Consider the following 27,820-nt stretch of genomic DNA (forward strand, 5'->3'; position numbering starts at 1 on the left):
CCCCTACATTCTGGTGTTCATGTGTCAAAGGATACGAAAGAAGCTGTTTATGGGATTCAAAAATATATGCTCTTATAAAAAACAATTAAAAGTATATATATATATATATATATAGATATATCTATATCTATATCTATATCTATATATATATATAGTGTTGGCCTCAAAGAGGAAGTCTGCCCTCAGGTTCAGATAAGATCTTTGCGACATACAGCCTGATGGCGGCAATAGCAGTAATCGTTTCGTCATTTCTGAAAAGTAGTACTAAGTCACGGAAGCAAGTGAAAAGTTCAGTCTTACACGATTGGCGTCTTGTGACCGGACTTTTTCTTAGAAGGTAATGCCTTTACCCCCATGCTTTTAATCTAGATGAAATAATCATTCACCAAAAGAAAATGTCATCTAATTTTTAGTGGTTGCTATCCTTTTTTTTTTTTTCTTCTGTTTAATTTTATTTGGTGGGGGGAGGGTTGTATTTTGAGTAGCTGCAGTTAGCTGGTCGATTTTGTGGCAATCAGAAGAGTCTGGGGGGGGTGGAATGTGGGAAAGTAGATACGCTGTTTCTATTTTAATTTATGCTCCGTCAAATGTTTGTTTGGAGTGTTGTTTTCAAATGGAAATGTGTTTCCTGCTTTTCTTGGCCTGGATCTGTAAGTAGTTATTTCCCTGCAGCACTGTGTGTGAGGGTTTTGTCTTTCAGGGTGGGGTGGCCCAAAATATTTTAAAGGTGGCAACGGTGACATTTCTTTGCGATGGTGGTAAATTGAGAGCCATTCGAGTGAAGATTAAGAGTTTACAGAATCCTACGGATCCGGAACCTCTCCCTCTCGTCTCCCCAGTGGTAAGGTTCAGTATAAATTCCTAGGGGATCAGAGTCTTTTTTTTTTTTTAAATTTTTTTTTTTTAACGTTTATTTATTTTTGAGACAGAGAGAGACAGAGCATGAATGGGGGAGGGTCAGAGAGAAGGAGACACAGAATCTGAAACAGGCTCCAGGCTCTGAGCTGTCAGCACAGAGCCCGATGCGGGGCTCGAACTCACGGACCGCGAGATCGTGACCTGGCTGAAGTCGGACGCTTAACCGACTGCGCCACCCAGGCGCCCCGGGGATCAGAGTCTTTTTAGGGGCAGACACATATTTCGATATTTCGAAAATACTCTGTACTAAATATTTTATGGTGCTCTACAAAGAGCACTGTTGACTTTTAAATTAGAAAAGGAGCCACAAATGCTAGAAAAATTGTTATCACCGGTGATTCTGCTGTAATGGTGGGCGTCCTGTATCTCGTGTCTCAGAATTCTCACCAAATTTTCCTGTCGGCGCTTTTCTTATTACCCTAGGTTACACTCTTTGGCCAACTGTAAGGCACTTAATGTTGCTGTTGCGGTTGTAACTGGTACATGGCGATGAGGTATCCTTCTCCCGCCCCTCCCCGTGTTCAAGGACTTGGAAATTCATTCCCTTTTGAAAGCTGAACAATTAAACACAAATAATCGATGACATTTGTTGTCATGTCTATACATGACCTTAAAGTACAGCAGGTATAAAGAGAGCCAAAAATTCTTGTCAGGGCATGCCTCAATATGAAGTAGAACTGTGGTCTTCTAAAATTGTTTTATTATTTTATATAAATGAAGGTGGAAACCATTTTTATCAGCGAAGAAACTGGTTAAGCACACTATAGTACATAGCTGTAGCAGAAAGGCCTATCACCACTAAAAATGCTTATGGAGAGTTTTGAGTGGCATGGGAGGGATGTTTATGATTAAAAAAAAAACATAGTAAAAATAACAAAAAAGGAGACATGAAGAAGGCTCAACCAGATTTTAGGAAAATGCATGGAAGTATAACTAAAAAGAATACACCAAAATATTAATAATTGATAGTGGGATTTGGGGTTATTTTACTCTGCTGCCTTTAGGTACTTTATCTTTTTAGTACAAATAAATAAAAGAGAAATACAGAAAGTTTCACATAACAAGCAGAACCATAGCCTAGATAAGGACACTGACATACTTGGAAAGACAATATGTGGACAGAATAAAAGCTCTGATATAGCCTAGAGGAAGGACCTTGAAGAAAAAATGGGCCCAGGCTTACCCAGCACCGCCAGGGAGGAGTGAGGCAAATACATCAGACCTATATGACGTTCAGTCTTAAAGTCATGCTTTCATCTTCTCCCATACTTAGTTCGATTCCATGTTTACCAAGAAAAACTGGTTTTAACTGACTTTTTTATATGTTCTGATAGAACACACTGGTGACACAACACGTTCCTTATGTCGTTTCAGTGTCTACATCAGTCTCCTGTGAGTTACTTGCTTGTGAGTCGGTTCTGGACCAATCAGCCTATTCTTGGCGCCCCGCTAAGATTAATTCCGGACGTGCAAAGCTGAGGACTAGTTGCTGAGGTGTGGTAACCATACCATATGAAGTCTGTGACCCCTGGCCTCACCAGAACACCCACCCTGACTTGCCTCTCTCTCATTGCTACCGCTCTGATATTCAAATCACACTCTCAGAGTTTGCCCCTTTGTTGCCTTTCCTTTCCAGGCTTTCTAAGAGGAAACTTTTTTATTCTCAGGGGAAGACGGCATGGGAGGAGGTCATTCCAAACCTGAATGCAACAACAGTAAGTCCAGGGCAGGAACCGTTACCTGCCCCACTGCTGAGTTAATCTGGACTGGCATCACCACCATCAATTTTACCTTGACGCAGAATCTAATGACAGGAAGAGAGAAAAGGGGAACCAGAGAGAACAATCTGGTCCTCCCAATTTGAGTGAAGCATGTCTCTGTGCTCGGTACCAGACGGGCTGGGTAGTTTATGGCAATACACTTCCCTTCCCTTCCTGGTCCCCTATTTATGGTGCAGGCATTAACACCCTGCCCTGTCACTGCCTTTGGCTAGTCACTGTGAAAAGCTGCCCTGCAAACAAAGGAACAAACTAAAATAGGTAGCAGTTTACAAGGCCAAGTTCCCTAAAACATTGGGAAATGCTAGTTCTGGGTTTTGCTTTTGGTTCTCTACTCCCTGGCCTTGAGATTGTTGGCTTAAGTCCCAGGGAGCATATCTCCTAGGGGTCCTATTAAATCTTTGAGGGGCCACAGGAGAGGTTTGTTTGTTTGTTTGTCAAAGGGACACATGGGACTGCAAAAACGCTAGGCTTCTCTTTCATTGGTTTAGCTGATGGGGTTTTTTTGTTTGTTTTTTTAATGTTTATTTTTGAGAGAGAGAAAGAGAGACAGCATGAGTGGCAGAGGGGCAGAGAGAGAGGGAGACAGAATCTGAAGCAGGCTCCAGGCTCCGAGCTGTCAGCACAGAGCCTGACGCGGGGCTCGAGCTCACAAACTGTGAGTCATGACCAGAAGTCGGAGGCTTAACCAACTGAGCCACCCAGGTGCGCCTAGCTGATTGTTTTTTGAGTTCCAACTCTAATTTTCACATGAAAGGATCGAGGATCTAGGAAACACTGTTCTCTTCTTTTTTTTTTTTTTTAATGTTTATTTATTTTTGAGAGACAGGGAGAGAACATCAGCAGGGGAGGGGCAGAGAGATAGGGAGACACAGAATCCCAAGCAGGCTCTGCGCTCAGCCGGACGCGGGGCTTGAACTCCTGAACTGTGAGATCGTGACCTGAGCTGAAACCAAAAGTCGGACACTTAAGCCGCTCAGTCACCCCTCCCCTATTGCAGAGTGTAGCACCCCCAGCATTTATCTCCACGGGTTGCTTGGATAGGGAGGGGCGCCTGGGGACATTCATGAGACGGGACAGGGACACTAATCCCCTTTCTGTTCTTTCACAGACAAACAAAGCACCAACACAGTAGCCCCAACACCTCCGTTCTCCTTCTGGGAGCGCACCAAGTAAGTGCTCCACCCATTTCGTCTGGTACCCCAAGGCCCCGGATTTTGCGTTGCCAGCTTAGGAGCGTGACTTAGGAGGAACTTAGGAGGGCGGTCTGGGGAAAAGGGAGCAGAAACAGCTGAAGAACTGAACTCGTGTTTTTATTTTCAGAGTGTGGTTCTTAACCCCAGGTTGCCCAGGGAGGGGAGATCCCTCAAGAGATCCATGAATCCCCTCGGCGGATAGATGAAATCTGCTCTGGGGGGGGGGGGGTTACCTATGAAGATTTTAGGGAGGGAAGAGAGCCCACAGTTTCCACTGAGGCCTCAAATAGTTCTGGAACCCAAAAGCAAAAAGCTGAAAAGCAGTGGGTAAGAGTGAAAGTCACCTAACCAACATGGCAGCTATAGCAGGGATTTATGCACGGGTGGGAAAGAGGACCTTCTGGCCTCTGGCAAAGGCCTTCAGAAAGTCCAGTGGTCCGTCTCGTCCCTTTCTTTGCCAAAACAGCATACAGTATTTGCTCTTGGCCTTTTTTGCTGGGGTCCTGCTCACGCTGCTGCTGTTGGCCCTTATCTTCTTCATCATAAAGAGCTACAGGAAACGTAAGTGGTCTCCGAGAGACGGCACGGCTCTCACTGCCCAGCCGTTGAGAACAGACGTGGCTCTGAGGGGGAGTAGAACGCAGGGAGCTCACCCTGTCTGCAGACTGAGGACCTGAATCCCCAGACTTCTCCACCTGCCCTCCCACCCTCCACGCTTCCCACCTCCAACACCCAGCCTTCACCCCAGCCTGCAGGGAAAGCCTTCCCATTCTTCCAGACCCCATTGCTGAGACTTGTCCCTCTCTTTCCTGGCACCTGAGGCAGGTCACTCTAGTCCCTGCGCCCTGGATCCTCCCTTCGATCCTCACTCTGGCCAAGATCCTCCGGCCAAGGTAAGATGACCACGTTGTTTCCGGGACCCTGGGCAAGTGCATCTTGGAAGGGTTCTTCTGATCTCTTTGGTCCTCTGTGACCACAGCTTCCAAATGGCTTGTAAAGAGACACCTTCCTCCAAATCCAACTCACTCACTCCTCTGCCTCCTCCTTCCTCTGCAGCTTTCATCCCCAGAGGAAGCACTCACCTATGCTAGCATGACTTTCCAAATCGCAGAAAAGAATCATCACCTGACTGAGAAACATTCTGCAGGCTTGGATCCGGTTGTCTACTCTCAGATCAAAGTGACAAACTCACCTGACCTTTCCAGTGAGGCTTGACGCCAGTCCCTCTTATCTCAGCTCCGTCTTTATATATCACTTTCCCTTTGGACAAATTTGGGACCACAGCCTGACCAGACTACAGTTGGAGTTGTTGGGGTGTGATCTGGCCATGTTAGCCAGCATGTTTGAAGACCAAGGGCCCATCTTTCCCTTGGCCTGAGAAAAGATTGCTGGCCCGGCCGCTTGAACGGACAGTCTGATAGCCCTTCAAGGGCTGAGACTGCCTCGCTCGTCCCCTTTCGACGAGTGTGGTAGTACAGAGCTCAGGGCACAAAGAGTGTTCACTCAGGGCCGCTGATCAGTTTGGGAGAAGTCAACCAACTGGGCAAGTTAGCAAGAATTACAAATAAAAGCAAACCCCCTGCAAAGCCGGCCCCTCCTGCATCATGCATTTGTCTGTCCCCGTCACCTCCAAAGACGCAGAGCTCATGCACAGCCAGAAGCCTAACAGAGGTGACGGGACTCTAGATCAAGTTCAGGATTGATTGGGGCACAGGTCTCAAGCTCTGCACCAACTAGCTGCATTCTTTTGGGTAAGTGTGTGAAACTTTTTTTTTTTTTTTATTTTTTAAAATGTTTATTTTTGAAAGAGAGAGAGACAGAGCGTGAGCAGGGGAGGGGCAGAGAGAGAGGGAGACACAGAATCCGAAGCAGGTTCCAAGCTCCGAGCTATTGGCACGTAGCCCCACCTGGGGCTCGAACTCATGAACCCTGAGATCATGACCTGAGCCCATGTCGGATGCTTAACGGACTGAGCCGCCCAAGCGCCCCAAGTGTGTTGTTAAACTTTTTAAAGCTTCAACTGCTTCATCTTGAAAACAGAATAATACTTACCTCTTAGTGTGAGAATAAGTGAGATGGCATCTACTTAGGTACTTCATACGTTCCAGAGTTTTACATAAATACAAGGTCCCTGTTGTGTAAAGTGCTATTCAAATCACCTTCTTGCTATAGCATAAAAGATATGCCAAGCAATATTACATGGAACTAAGGATTAAATGTTAACTCCCCTAAATCCTAATGGATAATCCCATATATAATCCCAGTAAAAATACCAATAAGGTTATTTTTCACTCAGTGAGGTTCCTGTATAGATAATAAACAAGAAAGTAAATCCAGGAAAATCTATACAAAGAAGCAAATAAAAGTAATCTGGGAAGGCTAGTCCTCACAGCTAACTAAAAGTATTATTTTATCAAGCATGACAGACTAAAACATGTTCCTGGTTCATGAACAAACAAATGGGATAGAGTAAAAAGACTAAAAAAAGATCAAAATCCACGAAGAAATTTAGAGTATGACGAAGATAGCATATCCAATCATTTGGGGGAAATTGGTTAATTCATAAACGGTGTTTAGACAGGTAGGTAGCCATATGGATGAAAGTAAGACCAGAATCCACACCTCCCTTCTTAAATCATAATAAATTCAAGATACATCAAAAATTTAACTGTAAAAACATTATAAAAGTATTAGAAGAGGGGCGCCTAGGTGGCTTGGTCGGTTGAGGGTCCGACTCTTGATTTCAGCTCAGGACATGATCTCACGGTTCGTGGGCTTGAGCCCTACATTGGGCTCCGTGCTAACCGTGTGGAGGCCGCTTGGGATTCTCTCTCTCCCTCTCTCTGCTCCTCCCCTGCTCGCACACAGGCGCACGCTCTCTCTCTCTCAAAATAAATAAACATTTAAAAAAATTAAAGTAATAAATAAAAAATTTTAAAGTACCAGAAGAATATATAGGAGAATTTTTAAAACATAGTGGTGCATGCCTCAAATGTATGACCTGGAGCCAATAAACCAGAAAAGACTGATTAACTGGGCTTACAAAATACTCTTCAAAATGCCAAGCTTGGAAAATATTTGCAAAGCACCTTATAGCCAAAAGGCTAATTTTCTTAATATATTAAGACCTCCGGAATATATTAGGGCTCCTAATACATTAAGTCAACAGGGAAGAAATCAGCAACTCAGTAGAAAATAGAAGACCAAGGATAGGTCTGTTGGTCACAGAAAAGGAAATGTAAGTGGCTTGTTTAAACATATGAAGAGGTACGCAAGTTTACTCGTAATGAGAGAAACAGTAGTTGAAACTACAATTAGATCTTTTCTGTCAGTGAGGTTGGCGACCTTCAGAAAGTTTGCTAACAAACAGCTTGGGCAGGACTGTGGAGACCCAAGGCACACATACTCTTGCTCTTTGGCAAGAGCTGGTGATGTTTTAAAATCTGCTGCTGCGAAGCGGGTGATGGGCATTGAGCAGGGCACCTGTTGGGATGAGCACCGGGTGTTGTATGGAAACCAATTTGACAACAAATTTTATATTAAAAAAAAAATCTATTGCTGCAAACACATCCTATGGAAAGTCGCCTATGTAGTTGAAATCGCAGTTCATAAGATCGCCTAACACTTAGCAAGGCTTGTTATACTCGAAGTGTATTCTAAGTGTTTGGCACATGTTCATGGAAGCCTCACAAAACACTAGGAGGTGACAGTTTTACTGTTCCCGTTTTAGAACAGAAAGGGAGGCTCTGAGAGGCCCAGTAACTTGCCCGAGTTCACACTGCTAAGTAAATAGGGGCGCTGGGGCTCACACCTACGGAGGCTGGCTCCGGAGTTTGCCCGTTTTTCCATTATCATCAACGATCTGAAACAGTGAGAGATGGAGAAAACCCTCAGTGTCTGTTGAAGAGGGGACTGGCTAATGGAGTACAACGTAGCCATTAAAAAGAAGGAAGCCACTCTATGTTCGAAGAAAAAAAGGATTTCCAAGTTATGTTAGATGAAAAGTGCCAGCTGCAGAACAGAATTCTGAATACACTCTATCCACATCCAGTAGAGAACGTGTGTGTGTGTGTGTGTGTGTGTGTGTGTATGCACATGTGTGCCTGCACGGGTGTGCACCTGTATTTGTGCATATCTAGTCTCTGAAAGAAAACACCATGAACTGGTCTTAGTGATTGCTCCCCTGGGAGCTTGATAACTGAGGGACTGAAGGGTAAGGGTGGGAGGAGGTATTGTCCCTTAAAGGCCTTTCGGTAACTTTTTTTTAAATATTTTTATTTATTTTTGAGAGAGAGAGAGAGAGAGAGAGACAGAGCATGAGCAGGGGAGGGGCAGAGAGAGGGAGACACAGAAGCCGAAGCAGACTCCAGGCTCCGAGCTTTCAGCACAGAGCCTGATGTGGGGCTTAAACCTTTGAACCTCGAGATCATGCCCTGAGCTGAAGTCGGACGCTTAACCAACTGAGCCACCTAGGTGCCCGATCCTTTCTGTGACTTTTGAAGTTCTTCATTTACCTTGATGAGGATCTTCAGGGGACCTGATACCCAGTGCTCCCGTCTCCACCTGAATTCTGAACCGAGAAACAAGAGGACTCAGCAGAGAAAGAACAAAGTACTATCTTTATTACAAACGTAGCACTGGAGAACACAGAAAAAGTGTGTCGTCAGAGAATTGGGCAAGTCCCCTCCCCTCCCCACGTCCCAACCAGTGGCTCAGCTGCCCCCAGGAGTTGCAGAAGAGATCATGTGCTCTTTGAAAGCTGCACCCAGACTTTCCCTTGCTGGTTAAAAAAGGAAGAGGAAGGGGCGCCTGGGTAGCTAGGTCAGTTAAGCATCCGGCTTCGGCTCAGGTCATGATCTCGCGGTTTGTGGGTTTGAGCCCCGTGTCAGGCTCTGTGCTGACAGCTCAGAGCCTGGAGCCTGCTTTGGATTCTGTGTTTCCCCTCTCTCCCCCCCACCACCCCCGCTCATTCTCTGTCTCTATCTCTCAAGAATAAATAAACTTAAAAAATTAAAAAAAGAAGAGGAAGGGCAGAGCGGGTACACCCAGCGTCCCACCCATAGACTCACATCAGATAAGTCACTTCTTCTCTGTTGGGGTATCATTGAAGAGTGTTACCCTAATGGAGCTCAGTCTGCAGCAAAGGAAGCAAGAATGGGAGGCAAGCAGCCTCCACAAATCTCTTTTAAAAAAACATTAGGTAAGGGGTGCCTGGGGGGCTCAGTCAGTTAAGCATCTGACCCTTGGTTTTGGCTCAGGTCATGATCTCACGTTTCATGAGCTTGAGCCCTGCATCGGGCTCTGCACTGACATTGCAGAACCTGCTTGGGATTGTCTCTCTCTCCCTCTCTCTCTGCCCCTCCTTCGCTCTCTTTCTCTCTCTTAAATAAGCTTTAAAAAATACATTAGGTAATATTTTTAAGAAACTGAGGTAGGAAAATTAACATTCAAAGAAATCAATTTAGCCAATGTCTCGCATCTAGTAAGCGGCAGAGCAACATTGAAATCCAAGTCTTCCAACTTCCGATTCCTGGCATCTTGCCTGCACGCTAAGCTGGCCCACCCAGAGCAGGTAGAATGGCAGAGAAACTAGCAAGGGAAAGTCAGGTGACCTAATCGAGAGCGTGTGCATTCTGAGATGGAGCAGTGGCTCCTGAGAGCTGGATTTTTTAAAATCAGTGTTTATTTATTTTTAAGAAAGAGAGAGAGGGAGGGGCAGAGAGCAAGGGAGACAGAGGATCTGAAGCAGGCTCCACGCTGTCAGCGTATAGAGCCTGATTCGGGGCTCGAACGCACAAACCACGAAGTCGAACGCTTCACCTGAGCCACCTTAGCATCCATTGACAGCTGGATTTTGAGAAGGCAGTGGAAGAGTGGGCCCAGTTTGGGAGCAAACAAACCAAGGAGAAAGACGGTTTGGGGACGAGTCTTGTGCAGAGGCCACAGCACAGCAGAGCGGCCAGCCCCGGGAGGGCAGCCGAGGCCCTTCTGTCGTTGGCTGTGGGGAGCACCTCAGGGAGGTCTCTCAAGCTGTCACCCGTTCCCAAACTCGGGGCTGACAGCAAACAATTCTATAGGCCTGTGAAGCTAGAAGCCACCTCAGCTTTCCAGTCGAGAGCCAGTGCTTTCTACGTGGCTCCAAGAGGAGGAGTAAGCATTGTCTCAGGGCCACCCACTTGGACATGAAATATCGCATTAATTGCTCTTGCTTTTTTCTTGAAGCTTCCCCATTTTTAGTAGCAGAGCCGTACGTTTACAAAGTTTTGGGTTTTGTCTCCCTGTCGTGAAAACTGGTGTGCACCTGGTCTTGCTGGATGAAATGAGCCATTAAATAATTGACCAGAGGTTCAAAAGGTCAGTGCCAGGGACGGGAGGGGAAAAAAAGGCTCTAGAACCCTGGTTCATGGAATCAGAGCCAACCTGTAGGATTCTCAGGGAAATGGCTCTCCAGATTCATAAGTATACATCTTCCAAGCATAGCGATAGATGTCTTCATCTGTCACGGAAGATTGATGCCTGCTGTCTTGCCTCGTGCAGTAAGATGGCCCCACGGGGCCCAGACTGGATTGCTATTTGTAGAATCGGCAGGCTTGTGCTTGAACATGGCCACGGAGGAGGGCCTGGAGTTGTTTGGTAGATGAGGGAAAAGGCAACACTTTTGACGCTGTTTGCTCTGAGACTCTGGGAGGGAGGGGGTCTGGCCACAAGGACACAGGGAGGATGGCGGGAAACAGATGGTCCCCACACCCCTGCCCCTTCTCATCGGGCTTCTGGGTAGCGTTGAGCTCCCCACCGACAGAGGGGTTTGGGTGGAAGACACCGTGAAAGCCTGGACCTAAATGTGTGGGGCACGTGCAGAATCGTGGCACGAGCCATTCTCCCTGCCCCCGCCCCACGCTGACCTCAGGACTGCTGATTACCCTGAGCGCTGACACTGGCTGGCACCCTACTGCAAGATACCAGAAGAGCGGGGTTTTTATGAGGGTGGCAGAGGCGGTGATGGGGAGCCCCTGGGAACCCCCTGAAATTGCAGGAAAAGACTTTATATGGGGAGAGAAGGCGCAGACGTGCAGGTCGTTGCCGAGAGCTTAGGTAATTCTGCCGTTAATGACGGTATAGCTTCACTTGCACCCACGGCTGCCGATGCCTCGGTCTTGATTTGTGTTTCCTGGTTTGACCGAATATTTCACCCACCACGCCTCGGCTTCTCACCGGTCAAGAGCAGCATCCGTTCAGTCTGGTGGCGGTTTCCCACAGAGGACCACCTTTTCACCAAGAAGATCTGAGAAATGCTGATTTCGCCTCATGGGGGTAGGACAGCGTGTAATACCAATGTAGAAGCAGATATTGCAATATCATAGTTTAAACTTTCCCAGAAATCCATTTCCAGTGATATCCCAGGAGACGTTAGTCATGCCTCAGAGTTTATTCAACACCAGTGAGGAGTTCATGGGCGAACCAATAAAACACAAGGGATCTCCTGATCCCCTGACCAAGATGCTGCCCTCTCTTCACCTGGCAGCTAGCCGAGGGTGTGGAAACTAAGATCTTGAGATGTTGTCAACCGCAGCGGCAGCCTTGCTCTGGCATGGCCTAGCACAGCTCCCGTGGCTAATACTGTTCTTACCTAGCTGCAAGCCAGCGCCGGCAACCTGGGGGGGGGGGGGGGGTTTGGAACACCTGAGAGATCACAATCCATCCCCAAGGTGTGGGCCGGTCGTCACGGTGACTATGGCAGCACCACTTTATTTATAAACTAAATGAAAGAGATCTTCAGTCATGTCTGTTCAGGATGAGCCATTATCTTTGGAGCCAGGACACCAGGAGGAGGGCTTCAAAGAGTCGTCTACTTTGTGGGGAATAGACAAAGGAAATGGAGTTGAGATGTGTTGCCTACCTCTGCCGAGTGGTTTCTGCCACAGAAGTTGCAAACTCTCTCCTGGTGGCTTTACGAGCCTAAACACCAAAGTATGTCTTCAGGGAAGAAATCAGCTGTCATTGCTTCAAAGCCCATTGGTCAGGCACATGGGGCCTGCATTCACCTCCCACCGAGCTTCGGTGATATAACGCAACCGGACCCCTTCAAAGCCCAGGAACGTCAAAGCCAGAAGGGCCCTTGATTCCAGCTGCCATGTTTCAACGGGCTGAGTGTGAGGAAGCAGGCTGGGGCTGAAACAGGTTGCACCGCCCCTGGCTACAAGGGAAGGGGGTTGGATTCTGTTGCCTCAACTTCCACGACACCATGTGCTTCTCCCGTACCGTCCTTATGTTAGCTGACACATTTTTCATCTGTGCGGTAGTTTGTCTTCCTCCCACTCTACCTTATAAGTGCCATGAAGACAGATGCTATGTCTTTCGCTCATCTTTGTATCCCCAGCATCTAGCACGGTCCTTGTGCTTGAAAGAATGAATGAGTGTATGAATTAAAAGCTCGTGGGGAGTATGAGAATGGAGTCCTCAATCGCTAGAGAAGAAAACAGGCCCAGAGAAACGACAAGTTACCCAAGATCATGCCTTAAGGCGGTGACGTTGTCTGTCTTAGCAAAAAAACCTAGAATACAATTGGGTCCCGAAGGGAGCAGTCTTGGGTAGAACAGAGAAAGATGTTGCCTTGCCTATATTCTTCACCTCCATGGTTCCCAAAGCTCTAAGAGGACAAAATGGAGCCATGGCTTTGATTTCTTAGGGCTCCTGCTCCACCTGGGGCCACGTTATCACAGAGAGACTAGGAGACCTCACAGCCTTAACTGTGACTCTCAGATTCCTCTGGCGTTACCCTTGTGCTTCCGTAGCAGGTGTTGCCACACGTGCACGTGTGTGCATGTGCGTGCCTGTGTTTTCCGTCATTCTCTGAAATGTTTTTCTGCACTTCCACACCCACAGGAGGGGGGAGTCTATTTTGTACCTATGCCTACAGTCTCTCCACTGCCCAAGGTACTTCTGTGTCTTCTGAGCATAAACATAAAGAAAATTAAAATAAAGAAACCCTACTGGCCAAGCAGTGGCACTTGTATACGACGTTCTTTCTAGCCTGTGTCCACTTGAGGGGTTAGCAGAACCACCACATGGTTGTCTTAAGAATTTTGGTTTTTCTGATGCTTCCCCAAAGGAAAGGTGCCCAGATCCACACAGTCCCTGCTGAACAAACTTCCTGTTTTCTGTCTAGGAAGGGAGATCCCTAAGTCAGGTGGCTGTGGGGCGCAGGGCCCAGGAAGAGCCAAGGAAGGAACTTACCAGAGGCATGGGGATCACAGAAGGAGCTTGACTGGTTCTCTGGCTTCTAGCTGGGCCTTTACCTGTAATTGCCCAAGGGCAGAAGGAGACACAAAGCTTAAGGGCTGTTCCTCCCTTGGCTTAAGACTACAGTTGAGGCCATGGGCCTGTCCTCTTCTGCTCCTGACCCTTCTCAAGGAGACTTTTCTATGTCTGCTTACCCAGTGGCCCCAGAGGTCCTTTGGTAAATCCCTCCAGATGAACAAAAAGTTTCAAAGAGTAAGGCTGCCTCCCAACGCTTGTGTGCTGGGGGGGGGGGGGGGGGGGGGCAGGTGGCCCTCGCACACACTGGGACCCGTGGTGTGACCATCTCAGGGCCTCCCTCCTCCCTAGTCTACACATACCTCCACTTACCAAGGCTACTGTGTCCTCTCTGTGGCCTCTCACGGGGCCTTTGTCACCATGAAGCAGAATCTACCCCTGTCTATGGGCTGACTGCATTGGCCTCCATGGGTCCAGGCAACAGATGAGGGGCACATTCACTCGTGTGAAAGTTGTTCCTTGGCCCTTTCATTTTCCTTAATCCCCACCCCCAATGGCCACTTACTCCTTCTGTTCATCTGGCTTCTCTGCCTTTCGGACAAGTGACTAATTATAGAGATTATCCCCAAGCCTGTGATCAGTATGCAGATTATGAGAATGGACATCCTGGAAGGAATCACAGACAGACTTCATGTCGACTGAAAAGAAACCACCTTTCATTTCCGTGCTCAGGATCCCCATTCCTGGGATCTGTCCCTCTGCCCTGCTCCCACCCCACCTAGTCCCAGTAGCTCCTGGCCACCACGTCCCTTCAGAGTGCCCGTGTTCTTCAGCCCACGCCTGTTTGGACCCGGGCTGGCGGTCTGACCAAGCGGGGCTGAGCCCTTGCCTCAGAAACTAACATGGACCCAGAGCAGGAGGATCCAGTGTTCAGACTGGATGGCCTCTTGAACAGGGGAGACATAAACTCCGGAGCTAGAAGTGGCTGCAACGAAACAGAAAAGGGCAGTGCAGAGAGAGAGAGAGAGAGGAAGCAAACACACATGAGAGCAGTGGATCAGAGACAGAGACAAAGTCCCAAAGACATTCCGGACCATTGCTGAGGGTGCCATGTCTCACCCTTCATGCATGCAACACTGCTCTCCCCTTAGCGTAGATCCTCCTTTTCAACTAACATCATGAGAGGGCATTTTTGCTATTTACATTCAAGAGTCCTAAACTAGATTTTTCTGAAAGAAACCACATGGTCACATTGAAGCTACACAGTTCAGGTGGAGAACGAGAACCAACGACATGCAGCTAAAGAGCAGCAGGTGCAAATCAGTTGCCACGCTGTGTTATCCTCGCCTGCCTCCCCCCCCCAGCCCCCCAACACCGGCCTGTCCTCCCCAAGGTCCGACTCACCTGGAGGGATTGGCCTTGTGCGCCACATTGGAAGCCCTGCAGCTCCGGTTCCTGTCGCCTGATAGGTCTGCAGCAGAAAGGACTGCTTGGGGGGTCAAGTGAGGCCAGCCCCCAAGCCTGCCCTTTGCCTTCGGCATCTCTGCGTCTCTGCCCGTCATTCAATCCCCAGAGAACGAGTGCTCTGGGCAACTCTGCTGGGTCGAGCAGAGGCACGGGGCGTAGCTGTATAAATGCGCCCTGCACAGGGCACAGGCTGGAGGGAACAGGTAGGAGCTGAAATCCAGCCCACCCTCTGCTGGCCAAGCCATATGCCTGCCACTGGGCTCCAGGCACCGCGAGGAAGGGCCACTTTTCCAGAGGTGCACCAAAGCCCTGTGTGGACTAGATGTGGCCCATGGTTAGAGAGTCCCAGGCTGAAGGCTATGATACCTGAGGCACAAGAGGGCCAGTCCAATCCTTAAGGAACGGATCGATAGGTGGCATCATTGCCACACTGTGCTCATGGCAGCCACTGAAACCCAATGGGGGAAGTTCTGCCATGGCCCACCCACACTGCCGTCTCTGGCAAATCTCGTTGGGGAGGGGCAGGGGTCTTTGTTTCACTGAAACTAAGGAGCACATTTAGGCGAGGCCTCTTTCATCCCGAGCCTAAAACAGTGCAGTAGAAACATTTTAGGTGTGAAGGATGCCACACATTCAATAAGATGCTTCCTAAACAAATTACTAGTTGGTCAAGTGTGAGCAAGATTCTCTAGCCCCAGGAGGCTTCCTGTAGCTTCCCTTAAGTCCTCGGTTTGTTTTCCTACTGACATTGTGTTCTGGATTATGATAGAAAGGCATCGCTTCTAGAAATGGAAACACTGAGAAGCCACAGAAGGAAAAAGAGGAAGGCTGGTACTTTCCATAAGCTCTTTGCCCGAGCAGAGGCTTTCTGATTTAAAAAGGTTTTCAGCATTGGACAGAAGAATTTGGGTGAGCATCTGGAGAGCTGTGTCTCAGCCCTGGCCCAAAGGAGCAGTTGACCGGCTTAGATAGACCTCCTCCCACCACAGGCTCAAGTTCAACCTACACCCACCCAGTGGCCTCCCCGTGTAAACTGCACTCCTAACCAGTTTGGCCGTGATAGTTACGCCTGTGGATGATGAAATTAGTTAGCGGACGGTCTTTGAAGGTCCTCTTCCAGACACCTGGGTCATTTTTTACAGCTTCACTCACCTCTCAAGAAATGGATCTTCAAGATTCTAGACCTACTAGGCTGGCCACAGAGCACAGACGTGTAATGACAACCTCTGAGCCTTTCCTGGCCAGCAACACAAAGCTCTCCCACCTGTTAGCCCCCATGAGCCTCTCCAAATGCCATGGGCCAGATCGCTGCAAGGGAAGGGAGGTTCCAAGAGCACCCCTGCGCCCACCCACCCTCCTCTTCCCCAAATTCCAAGTTAATCCCCGGCACCATCAGCAGCGACCCTACCTTGGAGAGAAGGAGATACCAGGGCACCCCAAGGAACCTAAGGGGGGCCTGAGCTGGTCCTCACTGGCCTCAGCGAGTATGTACCACACCAATGAACATGCACAACTGCGGGTTACCCCTGACTAGATCCCTGACAGGGTCCCTACCTTTCCCAGACCAAAAATCACTGGCGAGGCCTCCTCTGTCGTCAGTCACAACCAGCTCTGTAAAATCCAAGTTGTCCCTGGCAAAGTCCCACTGGATGCCACACGGGTACCAGCCTGTATCCTCCTTGGTCAGGCAGGACAGAGTGATGATGAGCTGGCTTCCTGTGTCCCTCAGGGCATGACACGCATGCACACACACACACACACACACACACACACACACCACCGTCCTTTTAAACATGTTGCAGCTCCCGCCACACTGGAGCAAAATCAGTTTAAGCACTGGAGGCTGATTTTTTATTTTGCTTGTTCTGGGTTAGCAACTGCTTTGGGCAGAAAGAGGTCCCGCTAAAACTCACACATTGAAGTGTTAACTCTAGTACCTCAGAATGTGACGGATTGAGCCTTTAGGAGGTAATTAAGTTAAAAGGGGGTCATTAAGAATGGGCCCTAATGCAACCTGACTGGTGTCCTTATGAAAAAGGAGTTTAGGGGGCGCCTGGGTGGCTCAGTCAGATGAGCAACCGACTTTGGCTCAGGTCATGATCTCACGGTTCGTGAGTTCAAGTCCCACTATCAGCAAAGTTGTGTGCTGATGGCTCAGAGCCTCGAGCCTGCTTCGGGTTCTGTGTCTCCCTCTGTCTCTGCCCCTCCCTGCTTGCACACTCTGTCTTTCTCTCTCTCTCTCTCTCAAAAATAAATAAAACATTAAAAAAATTTTTAAAAAGAAAAAGAAAAAGAAAAAGGAGTTTAGGACACAGACAACAGGTCGAGGGAAAGTCCTGTGAGGACACAGTGAGAAGGCAGCCCTCTGCAAGCCAAGAAGAGAGGTCTCAGCAGAAGGCAAACCCGCCCACACCTTGATCTTAGACTATCCAGCCTCTGGAAATGTGAAGAAATCAACCTGTGTGGTTTCGGCCAGCCAGTCTGTGGCGTTTGTTACGGTGGGCCTAGCAAGCTAATGTAGCAACACTGGAGAAGTCCTGTCCCCTGGCCTGAGGCCAGGGCATCAAGAACTTAGGAGGCCTCTCCCCATTGCTTGTTGGGGGGCTGGAAGAGCCCGAGGATCACTGTTAGCAGATCCCCTGTGTCCACGCCACTGTGGACCCCTCAGGAAGAAACCGAGAAGGTGTGGAGGCTTCTGCGGGCTGCAGAGGGCTGGGAACAGAGGGAGTCACGTTCTGTTCTTAGGAGCCGAGAGCTTCCTATTCCCTCCGGACAAGACCTGCGCAGGCAGCCCCATCATCTCAGCGTGTTGCGTAGTGAGGAAGTCATGTACTCCGTGTCCCCCTAGAAGGTGGCTGGGGAAGTATCTGAACAAGGAGCAGAGATGGGAGCAGCAGGCATCTCTCAGCTAGGTCCCCTCAGATGCCGCCAACAACCAGCCCGCACGGCAGGCTCACGTCGCTGATGTCAACTGATGTGACTTGATATCTTGTTTTCCTATCAACCCCACAAGGAAGATGGGGTGATGCTCAGCTTACAGGTCTGGACCCTGACCCAGGGAGAGACACAACAGCCGTCAAGGTCAGCACGCCGGGGGTGGGGTGGGGGGCAGCAGAGCCAGGACTGGTCCCCCGAGTCCCACCTTCAGGCTCAGGCACCGGCAGACAGTGGAAAGTCCCAGCCTAGTCCATGTGCTCAAACACTTTGAGGAAGAGAAGGGGGAAGGAAGGGGACCTTACACTGAAAGGGAGAGTACAGAGCCCCACATTTTCGCCGAGGCTTTCAAATTCCTCACAACCCTCTTAGCAGAGCAAACAGCAAGGATGAATTTGGACAGGATCTCTTTTCTCCTTTTATTTTCCCATCCCACTTCTTGGGTGGTTCGAGCTACTAAGCAGGAGGGGAGAAGGAAATGCAAGGTGTCTGGGAAGTTTGGAGGCTGCAGATGTTCTTTCCCCATATCTTACCTGAAAAGACAGTCAAGAGAAGCAGAATGAAGAGCCCTATGACTAGAAGGAAGTGAACCTTCACCTGGAATGGTGATACGCCCCAGGGTTTCAGGAATCCTGGATCTGTTTAAAGGAAACAGATATCTTTGAGCTTAAGCCGGTTTGATCCTGTTTGAAGAGACCAGGGCAAAACGACCAGTCAATCCAAGCAGTGCTACTATGTATAGCTATCCAGGTTGTGTACTGCACAAGGGTACCTCATCAGAGGGATGCCATTCGTGGACATAAACTTACTTTTATAACAATATGGGCAACTGAAAAAAAATTGTGGGCTTCTGGCACCCCCAAAACAGCAACGGAGAGTCCCCTCCTGGATAAATCCACCCTGCTACAACAAAGCCTTATACACACGCAGACCGGCACAGGCACACACATCAGCACGGACACACATTCAGGTGTCCCAACTGTGCCCTGTCCCGCCAGCGGACCGGGTTATTGCCAGAGGACGACACGCTCAGAGGCACGTTCTCGTCTAGTTGAGAGGAAGACCAGTAAGGAAATTACCTCCCCTGACTCCCGCATGGACCATGAAGCCTCACCCAGGGAGCGGGGTCAGGGGCAAAGCACGAAGCTGTTATGAGCTGTGCCTGGTGTCTGGAGCACGGAGTGGTGTCGGCGTGAGTGTCTGAGTGTCAGCAGGCAGGGCCGCAGCCTCCAGAACTCTTGAGAGCTTGCCGGGCAGAGCTGGGGCAAACGAAGGGTATCTGTCCATGCAGAGGTAGAAGCTTCTCTTGGTTCTTTTGGGGACTCCTGGCCTGACCACTGATTTTGATTTTTATTTATTTTTGAGCAAGCGAGCGAGTGAGCGAGAGAGAGAGCACACACGTGCACTCGAGGCGGAGTGGCAGACAGAGGGATACCAAGGATCTGAAGTGGGCTCTGTGCTGGCAGCGGAGAGCCTGACACAGGGCTCGAACCCATGATCCACGAGATCATGACCTGAGCTGAAGTCAGAGGCCTAACTGACAGAGCCATCCAGGTGCCCCCCGACCAATGACTTTTAGGGTTTGAATTGTGGAACCACCTCCCAGGTGAATTTAGACCGAGCACTACTTATCACACCCCAGAGCCAACACTTCCCATCAATGGCCAGAGGTGGATGAGCGTCCAGGGTGTTCAATCATGTCCTCTTGTGAAGCAGAGGGACCTCTCTCTCATCCACACGAAGTCAGCATGTCGGCCAGCTCTAGGCCGAGTTTCACCTGCACCATGTTGGTTGTGTTACCCATATTGCCTCATTTACTCCTCATCAAACCTCTACGAGTTCAACACACAAACCGCAAGGTGGAGGGGAAAAAAAAAAAAAAAAGGAAGAAAGGAAGGAGGAATCTATAGTTTAAAAGGGCTTAAGAGAAATAATGACAAACTACAATATATGGAACTCATTTGGATCCTGATTGAAGCAAACAGTTGAGAAAAGTCTAGACAGTGGCTCCATAGTTGATGATGCTAAGAAATTATGGTTACGTTGTTTCAGAGGGGATCCTGACATCGTCAAGAACCAGCCTCTCCGATGGCTCCCGGCATTCATGCTGTTGTTCCCTCTTCAGCCGAATCAGGGCTGGCCTGTGTGATCAAGAAAACCAATGAAAATTAGATAGCAATTGATAATTTGTGTGGTCATAGTTTTTAAAATCAGTATTATTTCTGAGAAAGCTGCGTGCAAATCGTGCACTGGGAACGGCTCGGAGAAAGTGCCATGAAACCAAAGAAAAGCACCAACAGAAGGAGAAATGGATTGTGCCCAGACGTCAGTGAAGTGCGCAAGTCATGAAAAGGTGATGTTCTAAAGCAAATGAGAGGCCCGGAGTTATAGAGAATGGACAGATGTGTCTTATCAGTATCCTGACTCCCAGGTGGTGCAGTTAGTTCTCCTGGTGCCTCATAAGGGTAGAATTAATTTTTGCTCCTTAGATGGGCAAACTAAGAAGATGAATGGGTAAGAAGCAGAAGCCCACTGATCATTTAAAAACTGCCTTTTAGAAATAAAACCCGAAATGTTTGCAGAGGAAATAAATTGATGTCCCCAAATTTCAAGATAGTCAGGGTAGGGCAAGCGGGTGGGTTAGGGGCATAGAGGGAACAAGATTGGCTGTAAGTGGACCATTATTAAAGCAGCATAATAGATATCGGAGCGGTCATTTTTCTGGTCTCTCCACTTTTGTGCGCCTGAAGTGTTCCATAATAAAAAGTAAAACAAACAAACAAACAAACAAACAAACTCTGACACAGATATTACAAGGTTCAGTTTTAGGAAACTGCCCCAAGTTCACATGCCCAAGTACAGCCATGATAATCTGATGCTAAATCCAGAGGAAAACACACACACACACACACACACACACACAAACACACACACAGAGTTCTTTCCATCACACTCTTCTTCTTCCTCAACAGTAACAACACTGCAAAATTATAGATACTTTACGTTTTACAAGGGCACGTGACCTACACATATCACCTGAGTGGTCAGGGCAAGAGGCAGCCTGTTTTCCCATTGCCACCACACCCGGTGTGGCATCAAAGGGCAGAGTTTCTCTAGAAAATACGCATCTGGTTGTAAGAAACTGAATACACCAGTGGGCAATGGCCAGATCACATATGACAACAGACCTCTGGACAGAATTTCTGGACCAGGAAACCAGCATCTTATCTACAGTAACTGGCCGGGGAAGCCGGCCTGCCAGAAGTCCAGTTGGTAGGAAGTCAGACCGTAATCTCTAGCAGAAGTCCAGAGAGCCAATCGATAATCCCCGTGACCACCAACCCCAAATGGCCAGGGATAACTGACAGCTTCCCAAATTCTTGTCCTGCTTCCAACTTGGGACCAACCAGAGAAAGCCAAATATGCTCTCCTAACCAATCCCACAGGATGCCCACTGCTACTTAGCCTGCCCACAGCTTCCCCGGAGCCAGCAGCCTCTAGGCAGGGCACAACTAAAGCCTCCCAGTTTCCCCTGTAGAGCCTGCCCCCCTCCTCTGCACACCTTTAAGTCTCTGCCAAAATCCAAGTAGCAGTGACTGACTCCCTGGCTACTGCAAGCTTGGGATAGCTTTTGCCTGTTCCCATCTGGTCCTAGCTTATTTCCACAGTTGACTTAATAATAATAATAATAATAATAATAAATGGGTTAATAAACCCAGCTACTCAGCGCCTACCTTCATTCCAACGAATTCATATGGAGGAGGAGGAAGCAAACTTTGGTCTTGTCTGGGTAGTCTTTTTTTCCTTATTCCTTGCGAACAAAAGCCCAACAGCCACCCTCAACTGTTCAGCTGAAGGGAGCTAGCCGGGAGACAGCCTGGAGGAAGCGCCGGTGACACTAATCTCTAAACCTGAAACCAGGGTGGAGCTCACCACTTCTACCCGAGCCCCTCACCAGGGATTCTTAGTTCATCTTTTCTGAGTCCTCTCGAACAGGCATTCTCATTTTAAGGGCTTCTTCTGGGCTGTGTAACATCTTAGCTCAGGACATTCCCATTTCACTGAAACAAAGCAAAACAAAACATAAAAAAAAAAAAGCAACTCCTGGGGCGCCTGGGTGGCCCGGTCGGTTAAGCATCCGACTTAGCTCAGGTCATGATCTCGAGGTTCGTGAGTTTGAGCCCCACATCGGGGTCTGTGCTGACAGCTCAGAGCCTGGAGCCTGCTTCGGATTCTGTCTTCCTCTCTCTCTCTCTCTGCCCCTCCCCCACTCGTGCTCGCGCGCTCTCTCTCGCTTTCAAAAATAAATAAACATAGAAAAATTATTAAAAAAATATTGAACTCCCTGAAAACCCTCAGTGGATCTGCTAAGCAGTGGACTTCAGAGGGGGGTGGGGAGTGGGGAGGAGGAGAAAGGGAAAAGAAAGAAGAAAAGTTTGTTTTTTCTGAAACTCAGAAAACTCATCTTCCCACAGCGATGACCCAGGACGGATTGCTGCTTTGTTTTGAGGGAAGTAGTCCCCTTAAATGAAATTTCCTTCTTTTTTTTTTTAATTTTTTTTAATGTTTTATTTATTTTTGAGACAGGGAGAGACAGAGCATGAACAGGGGAGGGTCAGAGAGAGGGAGACACAGAATCTGAAACAGGCTCCAGGCTCTGAGCTGTCAGCACAGAGCCTGACGCGGGGCTCGAACTCACGGGCCGTGAGATCATGACCTGAGCCGAAGTCGGCCGCTTAACCGACTGAGCCACCCAGGCGCCCCTCGAGTTTCAAAAACAGTAGGTGTGAAATGTTGCTACTGCAATGTTACAGATTGTTTGTAAATTATGAAGCGCCTGTATCTGGGACTGAAAACTGATCAGCCCTTCCCTCAAGGGTCCGACGGGGCGGAGGTGGTTTCTGGCCAGCGGAATGCAACAGGGTCACCAGAAAATCCCACAGTAAACCCGGGGCCTCATCCTGGAGGGGCGTTTTAACTCAGCACAAAAACTAATTCAGGGGGGAAAGCCTTAAATCAAACAAGGGGACGCCATTAAGGGGGAAATTTGGTGGAGGTTTTGGGGCCGGCGCTTGGATTTTTAAAGAAAATAGATCCCCAAATGTTGAAGGGGAGGCTGCTGGGCTGAAGGTAGCCTCCCACACTTCCGGGGACAGTGGCGCCGCGGTCCAGCCATTTGCCTTTAAGATAGATTGTGAGCGGTGCAGGGAAGTGGGTGGGTGGGTGACCAGCTCAGTTTGGGGCTAGTAGGAAAGTAGACGGAAGTTTTTCAACTTCCCAGACAGTGTTCTTCTTCCTGGGGTGATAGGGGGAGACAAGCGGGGACCTTTACTGAAATGAAATGTTAACTAGATAAATATGGTTATCGTGCCCTGGCCCAAGATTGCGGTCGGGATAAACTTTCAGAATCGGCTAAGAACTAATAATGATGATAATAATAAACCATTTTCAGTATACTTATCCTCTTGGAAGTGGTTTAATTGAAATCCCATCTTGCTGCTCTCATCAAGTTTATATATTCATTGTCTGGGGAAAGTCCACAGCTGCAAGTGTGCACGGACCACACTAGAGATGTGCCCTTGAATCTCCAGAGCCACACTCAGTGTTTGAAAGGTGTGGCTGGAACTCTGTCCCCGCCTGGCGTACCTAAGTACGGCCGTGCTCGAGCATTCAAGCTATAGTTTGTATCCATGTGTCTGCTGATTGTACCTTAGATGAACTTGAGAGTTTGCACTTTGGAGAAGTTACAAGCCCCTCTTCCTGTCTGAGAATAGGTGGAGAGGAGCTTGGGATCTCCCAGAAGGCAAGGCTGAGTTTCAATCCTGGCTCTACTACTTGTTAACTGTTTGACTATAGACAAATTATTTAACCTCTCTGTTCTTCCATTTTCTTCTGCACAGTGAAGAGGATAGTAATGGTGGGACCTACCCCAGAGGGTGTCTGGACCAATGTATGCAAAGTAGGTAGTGCATAGAAAGTGCTAAGCAAAGAATAGCTATCCTGTCTCTCCCTCTCTCTCTCTCTCTCTCTTTTTTTGCCTCTTTTGACCCTTCTCTAACAATTGATGAATGGTTCATAAAGTTGGCAAATGCTCCGATCAACCCAGGAAAAAGGAACAGGGTATTCTAGGCAAGGAGTGAGGTCCCCAGAGTCCAAACAGGTGAACATGGCAAGCAGGTTGAGTGCCATGAGCAGCCAGCTGGGGTCTGCAACCCCAAGTGACCCTGACCCCCAGCAGAGAGCTACACAACAGTTAGCCGTCATCTTTTATTTACTCAAATACATTTACTCAAATACTGGTGAATTCAGCAGTTTAAATCCCCCTTTGTTAAACTCTGCTCCCACCATCTCCCTGGCATCTGATGGTGTAGGTGTCTCTGCTTGGTTCCACGACAGAAAGGAACTGAGTCACCACCACACACATCCAGATCGGGACCTTTCATCAGTAAGTCAACAAAGCATCCTTCAGATACCTTGACTTCTCCTCCTTCCCAAACAGGAGGCAGTAGTAACAGTAGAACGCTTTCTTCAAGTCAGTCATCCAGAACATAGAATCAAAGAAAGACAAGGAAAAAATTGGATAATAGAAAGGGGGTGTTAGGGGAGGTACCACTGGGGGCAGCCAGTCAAATGCTCCCCACTCAGTAGAAGGAATTAAGGACATGAAAGCCTTTGGCTCAGATGGGTGGTTCTTCAAGTGTTTACTGATGCCGAATCCGAAGGTCAATGGGGTGAAGAGGGGTCTTTCATGGATAACTACTCAGAAGTCTGATCAGTGCTTGGGTCCAAGGAATCAGAGGATTGGCAGATCATACAGGTTTTGAAGATCAAAACATAGGTTTCCTTGAACTTCTTTATTTTGTAAGCATAGACAATAGGGTTCATCATGGAGTTAGCATGGGAGAGCAAAATGCCCAAGTAAAGTATAATTTGCGGCACCTCACCATGGAAGTAGGTGATACAGTTGATGATGGATAAAGGCAGCCAGGACAAAGCAAACAGGAAGAGAACCAGAAACAGAGACTTGGCCGTCTTGAACTCCCGTCCGTAAAACGTGCCTGTCTCTTTGGAGCTCGAGAAGCTCTGATTGAGTTTGTTCCGGATGACATAGAATATGTCAAGATAGATGGCGCACATAATAACCAGGGGGATTAAAATCCACGTGAAGAAGCTGAAGTAGACCATGTAGTCCATCGTCATGACAGAACGGAACTGGCATGAAAGGGAGGTGACATTTCTGTAGTACTCGGAGGTCAGTTTCATGTTCCAGCCAAACATGGGGGTCAGTCCCACCAGGAATGACACCAGCCAGCAAAGGCCCAGGGCCAACCATATTCTTCTTTGAGTGGTGATCCTCCTGTATCTGTTTGAATGGAAGAGAATGGGTGAGTTCACAGTAGGAATTGCTAAAGGAGTGGGGGAGGGGAAGATGAGGCTGGAGAGTGCTGGCATTCCTGCAGATTTCTCCAGGGACTTCTTTTTTGTTTTTTGTTTTTTTCAAGAAATACCACGGGGCGCCTGGATGGCTCAGTCGGTTAAGCGTCCGACTTCGGCTCAGGTCATGATCTCAACAGTTCGTGGGTTAGAGCCCCGCGTCGGATTGTGCTGACAGCTTGGAGCCTGGAACCTGCTTCGGATTCTGTGTCTCCCTCTCTCTCTGACCCTTCCCCCACTTGTGCTCTGTGTCTCTCTCAAAGATAAATAAACATTAAAAAAATAAAATGAAAAAAATCTCACAACAAACAAAAGCTATCTCTATGATAATGTCCATTTCATTGCTGGTGACGGGTGAGGATAACAGTCGTTTGAACTACCATTGATCGAGCACAGACTGGGCAGGCATTTCGTTTTTTTAGAAAGCTATTTTTTTTTAAGTTTATTTATTTTGAGAGAGAAAGAGTGCAAGCGAAGGAGGAGCAGAGAGAGAGGGAGACAGAGAATCCCAAGCCAGCTCCGCAGCTGGCAGCACAGAGCCTGATGGGGGCTCAGACTCACAAACTGTGAGATCATGACCTGAGACAAAACCAAGAGTCAGATGCTTAACCGACTGAGCCACCCAGGGCGCCCCGACCTATGGAATTACATGAGGAAGTTGCAGTCACTGTCCCCACTTTATAGGTGAAAAAAAGAAACGGGCAAGTAACCTGCACGAGCTGGAAGCGGCAGAGGTAAAAATGGAAACGAGGTAAGTCTGAGTTCAGAGTTCCAAAGTTACCCACCATGGAAAGACGAGGAACCAAAGCTGAGAAAGTTAAACAACTTGCCCCAGCTCAGAGCTCAAGATCTGGGCTTTGACCCCTGGCTTGTTTGCAGGTTTGCAGGTTTCTCCCCACGTCTCTTCCCCAAGACCAGACAGGAGGAATATGAGATAATTGCTATTCAGGACTCTTGGGGAATGAGATGTCTCCACTGGTGGGCCTATTCTATTCACATGGTCACAGGAAAGGTTGTTACTGCTTTCTGCAGTGGAGAACGTTTTGATCCCCGTCTCTACATGGAAGAGGAAGCAAAGTTAAAGCAACTTTAAAATAACCTACATCTGCAAAGAACAGAACCATCCATTTATCCCCGCCTATTCTTTTCTGTTCGCTCCTTATTTTATCTGGTAGGTTTCCAACATTTCTAAAACTCAAGAACAGTTTTTACTAATTAAAGATGCATCAAGCTTTCATCATCCTGAGCTGCCCCGGGGGCCCGAGCATACACGCCCACTGTCAGTGGAGAAAGATCGAGCATTCCTCTGTTCCAGAGTCCCAGCTCAGCGTCGTTAACCCCCTCACACACCAAATGGTGCAAAGAAATGTAGTGCCCTCTTTCAAGTTCAGAGGCCAGTCTGGATTTGTTTTCACTGAAAACTCGTCTGGGATCTGAATTTTGTAGCCCCATGTCCCAGGCGCCTCCATCACACCTCCCCTCTTACCTGACTGTGAGCTTGACCCGCAGGTATCGGTCCACAGCAATGGCTAGCAAGGACATGATGGAGGCATGGGTGAAGATCAGCAGTAGGCAGGTCATGAAGAGGCAGTTATAAAAGTGGATTGTGATGCCCAGGCTGATGACAATGGCCAAAGGCATGACCAGCACCCCAACGGCGATGTCAGCCAGGGCCAGGGAGACGATGAAATAGAAGGTGGTGGTCTGCAGGCTGGGGTTCAGCTTGACCACCCAGATGACCAGCACATTGCCCACTATGGCACAGAGCCCGATGAGAATCTCCACGGTGATGTAGGTCACGTTGGCCAACAACAGGGCAGTGCTGTTGACAGCCATCTTGCTCTCGCCAAGGAGCCTCCCTAGTAGCAGGTGTGCTGACGGGATCCGTGCAGCCCGGTGAGTCGAGCTCTTGCCAGGCACCTCACTTGAGGTTCAGGGGCAGCAGCAGCAGTCTGAAACTCACAACTCGCTCATTCCTTCTCTTCTCCGATGGGACACTCCCTTGGAGACGCCCCCACCTTTTCTTAGAGAGAGCCCATCTAGGGGCAATCACTTCTTGCCTCTTTGTGGGCCACACATCCCTGGGCTCCCGGAAGCGTGGAGGACAGTTCTCTGTGGGCTGAATCTGAAAGTGCTGCAGCTCTTAGTTCCCCAGACAAACACGCTCAAGACCTCTGCCTCCTTCCCCCAGGGGGCCACTTGAGCTCCATCGAGATAAGCAGCCCTCTTCAGGGGTGTTTCAGGAAGTAAGATGGGCCAAGAGGAAGCAGAGACCAGGGACGTTCAGCCAGAAGATGGAAAGAGAAGAGGAGGGGTGTGAATGGCAGGGAGAAGGTTCTGAATTCATTCACTGGGGGACTGGATAGGAGTGTAGTGCCGGGTGGGAGAGCAGTGGAAACACAGACTCTTCTATTCTGGCTTTCTGCTGACTTAGCAGAAAGATCCCGTGACAAGGAAGCAAACGGGAGCCACAGGGGAACAAGAAATAGATTGTGGTGGCAGCCTTAGCCAGAATTTATTGTTTGTTTGTTTTTTTAGCGTATGTTATAGACTGACTGTTTGTGTCCCCGCAAAATGTATATGTTGAGATCTGATCCTCAAAGTGATGGCATTAGGAGGTGGGGTCTTTTTTTAAAATTTTTTTTTCAACGTTTATTTATTTTTGGGACAGAGAGAGACAGAGCATGAACGGGGGAGGGGCAGAGAGAGAGGGAGACACAGAATCGGAAACAGGCTCCAGGCTCTGAACCATCAGCCCAGAGCCCGACGCGGGGCTCGAACTCACGGACCGCGAGATCGTGACCTGGCTGAAGTCGGACGCTTAACCGACTGCGCCAC

The 27,820-nt window shown here is 48.5% G+C and overlaps 3 protein-coding genes and 1 long non-coding RNA gene across 11 annotated transcripts; 1 reads left to right on the forward strand and 3 right to left on the reverse strand.

Annotated features, from left to right (window-relative positions):
* Nucleotides 1–219: 219 nt before the first annotated feature.
* On the forward strand, nucleotides 220–7,457 carry CC1H1orf162 (chromosome C1 C1orf162 homolog). 8 transcript variants are annotated; one of them, XM_086717826.1, is made up of 9 exons: nucleotides 220–337; nucleotides 701–841; nucleotides 1,342–1,412; nucleotides 2,293–2,412; nucleotides 2,555–2,633; nucleotides 3,808–3,868; nucleotides 4,359–4,453; nucleotides 4,718–4,785; nucleotides 4,949–7,457. In XM_086717826.1, the coding sequence occupies exons 5-9, from the start codon at nucleotides 2,597–2,599 to the stop codon at nucleotides 5,105–5,107; spliced, it is 420 nt and encodes a 139-aa protein (XP_086573952.1). In that variant the 5' UTR covers nucleotides 220–337; nucleotides 701–841; nucleotides 1,342–1,412; nucleotides 2,293–2,412; nucleotides 2,555–2,596; the 3' UTR covers nucleotides 5,108–7,457. The 8 variants fall into 8 exon arrangements, with proteins under 8 accessions (XP_086573952.1, XP_086573951.1, XP_086573950.1 ...); XM_086717825.1 differs by having other exon boundaries at nucleotides 2,586–2,633; XM_086717824.1 differs by lacking the exon at nucleotides 1,342–1,412.
* Nucleotides 7,458–11,895: 4,438 nt separating this feature from the next.
* On the reverse strand, nucleotides 11,896–16,535 carry LOC147578243 (transmembrane domain-containing protein TMIGD3-like). Its single transcript, XM_086715183.1, has 5 exons — nucleotides 16,169–16,535; nucleotides 14,552–14,618; nucleotides 13,713–13,813; nucleotides 13,127–13,188; nucleotides 11,896–12,036 (listed from the first exon to the last, which is right to left on the reverse strand). Exons 1-5 carry the CDS (start codon nucleotides 16,407–16,409, stop codon nucleotides 11,896–11,898), a joined length of 612 nt encoding a protein of 203 aa, XP_086571309.1. The 5' UTR covers nucleotides 16,410–16,535.
* Nucleotides 16,536–19,441: 2,906 nt separating this feature from the next.
* Nucleotides 19,442–21,821, reverse strand: LOC147578244 (uncharacterized). Its single transcript, XR_015254982.1, has 2 exons — nucleotides 21,283–21,821; nucleotides 19,442–19,689 (listed from the first exon to the last, which is right to left on the reverse strand). It is a non-coding gene; the product is annotated as an uncharacterized LOC147578244 (long non-coding RNA).
* A 1,980-nt stretch (nucleotides 21,822–23,801) lies between these two features.
* ADORA3 (adenosine A3 receptor) lies at nucleotides 23,802–27,362 on the reverse strand. The gene is made up of 2 exons (XM_025932773.2): nucleotides 26,469–27,362; nucleotides 23,802–24,911 (listed from the first exon to the last, which is right to left on the reverse strand). Exons 1-2 carry the CDS (start codon nucleotides 26,816–26,818, stop codon nucleotides 24,305–24,307), a joined length of 957 nt encoding a protein of 318 aa, XP_025788558.1. The 5' UTR covers nucleotides 26,819–27,362; the 3' UTR covers nucleotides 23,802–24,304.
* Between the last annotated feature and the right edge of the window lie 458 nt (nucleotides 27,363–27,820).

This window comes from Puma concolor, chromosome C1 (genome assembly GCF_028749965.1).
Source record: "Puma concolor isolate L17-30 chromosome C1, mPumCon1.1.hap2, whole genome shotgun sequence".
In the NCBI taxonomy this organism is placed as follows: domain Eukaryota; kingdom Metazoa; phylum Chordata; class Mammalia; order Carnivora; family Felidae; genus Puma; species Puma concolor.